Genomic DNA, 7,905 nt, shown 5'->3' with positions numbered 1-7,905 from the left:
AAATTTATCTATATTTATTTTTTGGTTCTTAGTTTTTATTTATTTAAATAACTCTTCTTTCTCTACATAATTTTTCATTGTCTCACAACTATTCAATTCACCCGATATCTATCCAATTCACTCAAATTGTTGAGGTAGTTTTCCTATCAACATTAGTAAAAATAATAGATGTTTTACTTGTTATGAAATTTAAATTATGTGTAATAGTTTGTTTTGTTCTTAACATTTATGTCATTGTTATTTGGTACTTTATTTCAAGATTTATGCAATTGTAATTTTTTTCTTAAAATTTGTCACATTAAAGAAATATGTTCTTATATAAAATTTATTAAAAAATTAACTCAAAGTGAGAATTCGTCTTTGAAACCATTTTTCCACCCCATTGACATCGTTAATTTTTTATCTCAAATTCGCTTAATCAACATATCTAAGATCAATTAGTACATTCAAATTATTCAAGATTTAAAAGAAGTCTGAATATCTTAAAAAAAACATATTTTTTTTATAATCTCATACCAACAAAATTAAATTGTGAAAGCAATAAAAAATAGATTAAGTTCTCAAATAGAAATCTCTCGTCAAAGAAAAAGATACATGAAATCTTATAACCTATCTTACAAAAAAAAAATCCATAAAAAGGTGATATAACATCTCAAACTAAAACCTTATACTAAATACGTTCTTATTATCTATTAGTCTCGCATAAGCATATTTTCCAATTATAAAATAATTTGATATTTTTTATATAATATTTATTTGTTTATTATTAATATTCTATTTGGAGAGATGAATAATAAGACACAAATATCTCCATATATTCCCATTAATAAACACCTATACTTAAACATGATTTTTTGTGGTTACTTAAAAAAACATAAATTTATTTAGTGAGTAATTTTTATTCTTGTAAATATATATTCAAATTGCTTTAAGTTGAATCTACATCCAACAATATATTGAAAACAATAGCATGATCCTCTATATTGTGGTAACTTATTTTTTATTTCTAAGTGACGGCGAATATTTGTGATGACTAGTAGTGATTATTTGTCGTTGAGATAAGTTTTATAGTGTTTTTACTGTTTTCATTCATTTATTTTTTTTTCATTTTTTTTGAAGTCACAAAATCCAAAAAAGTACTAACGATCTACAAAACTGAAGTCAAAATTAAAAAAAAAATATCTTCGCACTAGGGATCGAATGCAACAAATCTTCTATCAATCTTCTCACATACTCAAATGATGGAACTACTCTCTTAAATACTGGTTAGAGAAGAATGAAAATGTTAGTGTCCCAGGGGTATGGTTATTTTAAAAAGTGAGATTATGTTTTATTTAATGTTATTTCAATTTTTTAAAAATTAAAACTGATTTTTTTTATATTTAATATGAAAGTGGAAGGAAAAAGTATGGAGGTGGAGGAAGAATTTGGCTTATAGTATTTATGAGATAGACTCAAAGCACATCAAACTTAAATAACCCTCAGCACAAGACCCATGCTTCAATTAAAATAATACTACCAAGAAAAAGAAAATATAGTACTTTGTATGATAGAAATAGAAAAGAGAGAAAGGTGATGGGAGCAAAGCAATAATGGTGTGGAGCCATAGGCAGTTGCATATACTATACCATTTACAGTCATCTGCCTTAGCCACTTCATCATCTTCCCTTTTTAAAAATTAATTAATCATTTCAATCCCACCACCACATTTCTGATCTGGAATTGGGATAATGAAAATAAACTAAACATAAAAATAATGTGTACTTATATTTAAATGTAATATTAAATTTAAACATTATTTTGTAATAAACTTTGAATCGACTATTCAATTTTTTACTTTTTATCTTTTGTATAAATTCTTGAAGTGATTTTTATTTAAAAATTAATAAAGTAAACTGACTCTATGTAAAATATACTAATTACTTAAATTTTATTTAATCTCTTGAAATGATAATTATTATAGGTGGAGATTAATTTAAGAAAATAATTTCCAAGTATAACAAGAAAAAGATATATAAACATATTAAAAGTGTAGTTTGATCTAATTTAATTTTAATAAAATTAAAAAACGTAAAACAAGCATAAATAATAAAAAGTCGTGGGTAACAATTTTACTAAAAATTAAATATACGGAGAAAATACACAATAATTTTACTCTCATTCGATAAAATTAATAAGCTTATTGATTTGATAATAACTATCTTAAAATGAATATCAAAATAAATTTTAATTTACTAACAATGTAAATTTTTAGTGCATCAATGCGTATCCATAAAACTCGTTATTTTTCTTCATTGGTTTGAAGATTAACGGCTTATCCAAGGACTCTAATAAGTATCCTGTTTTCAGGAGTTTCCATAACTTGGGTTCAGAAAGCAAATGGCAAATGTTCCGATCCTGGAACTCAAGCAACAAAACTAAACCCCTGCGTGAATTAAAAAGTAAAAAAGTAGATTCGCCAACATCCACTTGAAATTCATAGAATATCAGTTGATTTTTCAATAGCCATTAATATATTAATCTGCAACTGTGAAGCATCATGGCAATAAGGAAATGCTGAAATTCCCCTGCAGTGGAGTTTCATAGGCAGGAACCCCTAATCAGCTTTCACAGGTGCACGTTATTCATTTGATAAATGATAAGTCAGCTGTCAGCTGTTTAAGTGAAATATATCAAAACAGAGAAAGACCATAGTAGAACTAAAGGGTATCAGTCAACATCATTCCCTCAGGGCCTCATATACCCTAACTACACCTAAAAACACGACCCTCTTGGGTAGCTCCTCAGTTTGCACGCTCTCTGAGGACTTCAAGATCCATCTCTGTTGGGTCCGTTGCCTGAATCTCGTAATGAATGCCCTGCAGCTCCCTTCTGAACCTGTCCTTGGATGTTGCATAAAGCATCTTAGAGCGAATGCGGGCTACTGAAGGAGACCTGTAAAATAATCTCTTCATAAACCGTAAACTAGAAGAATAAAGGCAATAACAGATGGCCAAAATGTTTGAGAGAAACTTCCTCTGATTTAGTCCAACAGCAGTAAACAGAAGGTAAATTTTATCTGCAAATGTCAAGATAAGCTAGTAGAAAGTAACTGAGTCATATTTTGACACTGACCAGACAATTCTTTCAAGGCTGCTATCTTGCTATCATAGTCAATTTATAAAATAATCGAAACACCTAAAAATATTAACAATACAAAATTAAAGAAATAACTGAGCAGATGGCTTAAGATACCATATACAGACCCTTAACACGAGTTCACGTGAAGTGAAAGGTAATAAAAAACTATCACATACGTTTAGTGATGACCACAGAACATATCAGCTACTGGAAATATGGGGAAAAACAACTAAGCGCAAAAAAGAAGTCTCAGAGCTGACAAAGCAACATGCCAGTGGATAGGTCTAGCAGTCAAGGAAAAATAAACTCAGTCCCCAATTCAACGAGGTATTAATTAAACTTCAATTTTGCTTGAAAATATGTAAACAATTCCATTACAACTCACCTTACTCCATTTGAAAACATAACAATATATACTCCAGTAATAAGTTTTTGTCGACTTGCACATGCCAAATATCACGTGGATCCCAAATCAAAAGATTAGAAGTCCTTCTACAACAACAAAATAACCATAAAGAAAACCAACTCTCATGTCATGCCAACTAATGACTAGACATATTCGATTTATACTAAGTTCATTCCTTTTTTCCGAATCACAAACAAGGAGAAACTTTATAGCTTTACCAGGATCTAAATTCCATCCCCTGACTTCAAGAAAAGAAAAATATTCCAAATTTTGTACTTCCAATAAGTAGAGTCTAGAGAAAACGGTTCAGTCATTCAAACTTATTTTATTCACTGTTCTTTGTATACTATTCTAGCAACATTTAGGATTGGCAAAGATCTAGGTAAGTAATGATCTAAGGATAAACAATCCAAAGAAAAAAAAATACACTGAAAACTAAAACAAGAGCTTCAATGGGGCAGCTACAAGCTACCTCATAAATTGTTGAGCATTTTTCACAAAATAATATATACAGAAACCCTTTCAAGTTTCTACACTAGAGAATGCAAAAGATATTGGAATTTGACATACACGCAAAAAATTGAGATTTAAGAATCTGTCAAAGTACTTGTTTGGTTGGGTCTCTGCCTCTAGTGTGTTTATAGGCCATGACAAGAAGAATAAAAGTAGGTATTCTTAGTAATAAAATATTGGTTACATTAGGATGATGGTGTTGGATGTTTCAAAGTGTAGTGTTACATAGAATTGAATGTGTCGCAGGTGTTCAACCTTTATGGTTTTTTATAGTTGGAAATAGGAGCATTTTCCTCTCACATCTCTCAGTAAAGAGAAGGTTAAGGAGTAGAGAGAAGGCTAAGTTTTGTATGATACACGGTTAGGCCCATCATTCTTCAAAGACCCTTTTATTATTGGAGGGGAGTCAAAGACAATCATTGTGTTCCATGTCTTGTCAGGTGTAATCTTTATTAACACTTGGCTAGAATTTCTGTAGTTATGCCTCATCCTGGTCAAGTTCATTATCTTTGGCCCGGAAGTATGTTGGAGGAAAGAAAGTACGCTTGGCATATTTTCTAATATGCTGTTAATATGTTTGTTGTAAAAATAAGACTTTTTCCAAAATTTGACCTTCCATATGTGTGGGTTGATGGATCTCATATTGCTTAATGTCAGTCATGGTTTCTCAGAAGAATAAAAGGGGTTCCTTGTTTGTTTTCTGATTGGTAAACGGAACCTTTTACTTGTATCAGACAATGTGGATGGTTGTGGACCTGCTTTTGATTTATATGGTCTGGTTCTTTTAGAGGTTTAAGCAACCCTTGTACTCATTTCAATAAAACTTCATTGGTGTATCAGGGAAAAAATTACGATCATAGTAAACAATTGGAATCATATATAGATATATTAGAGAATTACAGCATTATAGAGAATTTAAATTGTATCATCAGCTTCCACTTTACCAGATTCCTCTTTAGATGAGCAAAGTGGCATGATGCCCTAAGACGTCTTAGGCTTGCATAATTTATCTGTATTTCAAGATTTGAGGCACGCCACATAGATGCAACAGTAAAATGCTATACCCACATGCATAAATCAGTCTAAACAGAAATCAACGTAGGAAAATTTGAATGAGTTAATATAATATGCAATTTCTATAGTAGTAAATGATATCAAGAGACTAACCATGCAACGAAAAAGATTTTGCTCTTTTGGCAGTTCTCAGATGTCACAAAATCAAAGTCATAGACAGCATATCGGCAATCACTCTCAGGCAAGGATGCAGTGAAATCATCATAGCTCTCAGCAGGGCCTCCGGTTTTCTCTACCACAACTTCTTGCTTTTTCTCGTCAATTTTAAAAACCACATAGCGATGGACTTTCTTCCTCTGCAATTCCAGGAACGTGTTTACGCTATGCTCATCAACACCCATTCCAGAAGAGGCATTTCCCTACATTGAAGCAACATATTGATTACTTCTAAATTATAGCCCCTTTCAAATTCAATGTTTTAACCATATTACCAATACTGATAATGATAAGGACAATGATAATGTTCTTACAGTAAAATGAATCTTAGCAGTCAGGAAAACAAATGCCATTTCCTTTACGTGTATAGAAACAAAATACAACAACCCAATAGGGGATACAATCATTTCTCCCAACACATGAAGTTCCCTTGAGCTGGGTCACAAGATACATATGCAGAATGAGTGTAAAAATAAAACAATATTTCAATAGTGACAAAATGCGCTTACTTATTTTGAATCCAATTTCTGGATTAACTAAAAATTCTGATACAGACAACCCTAAAGTTAATTACAACTCAAAGCCACTTCATGCATTAGAAAGGAACAAAATATCCAATAAACTTTCAATTGTTAGCATATGACATACCCCATCCTTTTGTAACATAGTCTGTATCATCATAGAGAACCAATTGAAATTTAAGCCAATGGAAAGATCAAAAACCTTCCCATTTCAATTTCTGAGACATCCTCGAACCTAACACAGCACTGAAAATCCAACACATACCAGGCCCAACTCAAATGCATCAACGAGAAGTTTCAAAATACTAGAATCTAGACCCAAACAAATAACAACACAAAAGATTAATGATGAATGTCGATTGAGTGTAGCAAACTAAAAACACGCGATTAAAGAAAGATGTCGCATTAAATTATTTATAAAAAAAAACTAAAACTAAAATTAAAACTCGTAACCACAAAGTGGAGATACAAACTAAGAACCAAAATTTGTAGCGTCAGTAAAATTGGACTGAGACAGCGCAAAAATAAATAAAAGTTCAACGAAAATCAAGTGATAACAACACAGGCACAATAAGGAAAATAAACAAGAAAAAAAGTGTAAATATAAAAAGAGAGAGATGAAAGGAAGCTTACCCCTCCCCCTCCTACTCTGAAAGCCATGGATACAGTGAGATGAAAGATGGGTTTTGCGCAGAGAGAAAGGTGAGAGAACTTGTGTGGAGAGGAGAAGAGAAAAATTGTGAAGAAAACTATAAAACGCGAAAAAGGTATATATTCTCTTCACTGTCCAAGAAGAAAGGTAAAAGTAAAACCAAAGCAAAGCAAAATCCAACCACCACACAAAGGAAACGCAAATGCGTGAACAAACAAAGTTGCAAAAGCCCTCTTCAGTTTACAATTTAGTCTAAAGTTTTAATTATGTAATTATGCCATATAAAATAAAGATTTAAATATACTTTTTATTTCTTTAATTTAATACAATTATTTTTCTGTCTTTTAAATAGAAATATAGAAATTAGTCTTTAAAAAAATAATGATTTTTTTTTACTTTTTTAAAAAAGTTTGAAAAATAATCCCTGACTCAGATATTTTTAATTCGGTGAGTTTAGATTATACTCGGAATCATTCTAATGCCATCTAACGCCTTTTTTCTAGTATAACTTTTTTTTTTATCTTAATAAATATTATTTTTCTAGTATATTATTATTGTTTTACCAGTTCAAGCATTGTAAACTATATCTTAATTATAATTATATTTTTATTTGATTTTATTTAACTATAGTTGGCGTTGAGATTAAAATATCATGTTAACAAAGCCAAGTGGATTCGATTTTGTTTATTGTTAAATCTTAATCCAAAAAATTCAGATACAAAACTGAATATATCAAAATTTTGGTAGAAACTTGTTCAACAAGCGTACAAAATCATGAATTAAGATTGTTCCATGAGCTTTAATTATTTAAGAAATTTATTATTGTTAAATATTGCCATAACTTTTTCATTTTTATCAACTATTTATCTTATTTTTATAAATAAATTAAGTTTTTGAATGAGGTTGGAATCAAGAGAATGATTATCTTCTTTCTCGGTCGGTCTACCTCTCCTCTCTCTTCTCGAAATGGTCTCCTAACTCTCTATTCGCTTCTTTGTATCTCATCTTCGTAAATTCTAAACTCGGATGCTACCTGCAAAAACCACTCCAACGTTCAAGTGAGATCTGAATATTCGGTGATTGGTGTTATTAGTGCAAAATGATGACTAGCTTTTTCTCGAAATTTGTAATTATTCATATGATTATCATTGAACTTTTATTATTGGGTCGGGATTAGGATTATGAATCATGATTAATAATGTATTACTTAATATTTGATCACTGTTTAATCTTGTTAATCTTCTCTCAGAAAAAATGAAGACCAAATGGTAAGACCTCTATCGTTCCGACCACGGATTAATTCCACATTTACAATTTAGTCTACTAAATTAAAAATGATTTTAATCTTTTAAAGCGTTTTTTTTTATTAAATTATTCCTTTTATCAAACTACCACGCTAAACTGAATGAAAACGTTTATTGTTTTCTTCTAGTCGACGCATTTTTTTTTCAAATACACCTGAC

At 30.5% G+C, this 7,905-nt stretch overlaps 1 protein-coding gene across 1 annotated transcript; it reads right to left on the bottom strand.

Moving 5' to 3' along the window:
- Positions 1 to 2,475: 2,475 nt before the first annotated feature.
- Positions 2,476 to 6,686, bottom strand: LOC137827751 (actin-depolymerizing factor). The gene is made up of 3 exons (XM_068634042.2): positions 6,424 to 6,686; positions 5,207 to 5,472; positions 2,476 to 2,934 (listed from the first exon to the last, which is right to left on the bottom strand). Exons 1-3 carry the CDS (start codon positions 6,448 to 6,450, stop codon positions 2,784 to 2,786), a joined length of 444 nt encoding a protein of 147 aa, XP_068490143.1. The 5' UTR covers positions 6,451 to 6,686; the 3' UTR covers positions 2,476 to 2,783.
- Positions 6,687 to 7,905: the final 1,219 nt, after the last annotated feature.

Source organism: Phaseolus vulgaris, chromosome 7 (genome assembly GCF_051622355.1).
Source record: "Phaseolus vulgaris cultivar YP4 chromosome 7, ASM5162235v1, whole genome shotgun sequence".
NCBI lineage: Eukaryota > Viridiplantae > Streptophyta > Magnoliopsida > Fabales > Fabaceae > Phaseolus > Phaseolus vulgaris.
This window is presented reverse-complemented; position numbering and strand designations above follow the sequence as displayed.

Bases quoted from the DNA above. Each gene is read 5' to 3' on its own strand.
- LOC137827751 (XM_068634042.2), bottom strand. From the start codon at position 6,450: ATGGCTTTCAGAGTAGGAGGGGGAGGG. The intron at 5,473-6,423 runs GTAAGCTTCCTT...GCTTCAATGTAG, and splicing joins TCAGAGTAGGAGGGGGAGGG to GGAAATGCCTCTTCTGGAAT. The intron at 2,935-5,206 runs GTTAGTCTCTTG...ATTATTTTACAG, and splicing joins AAAATCTTTTTCGTTGCATG to GTCTCCTTCAGTAGCCCGCA.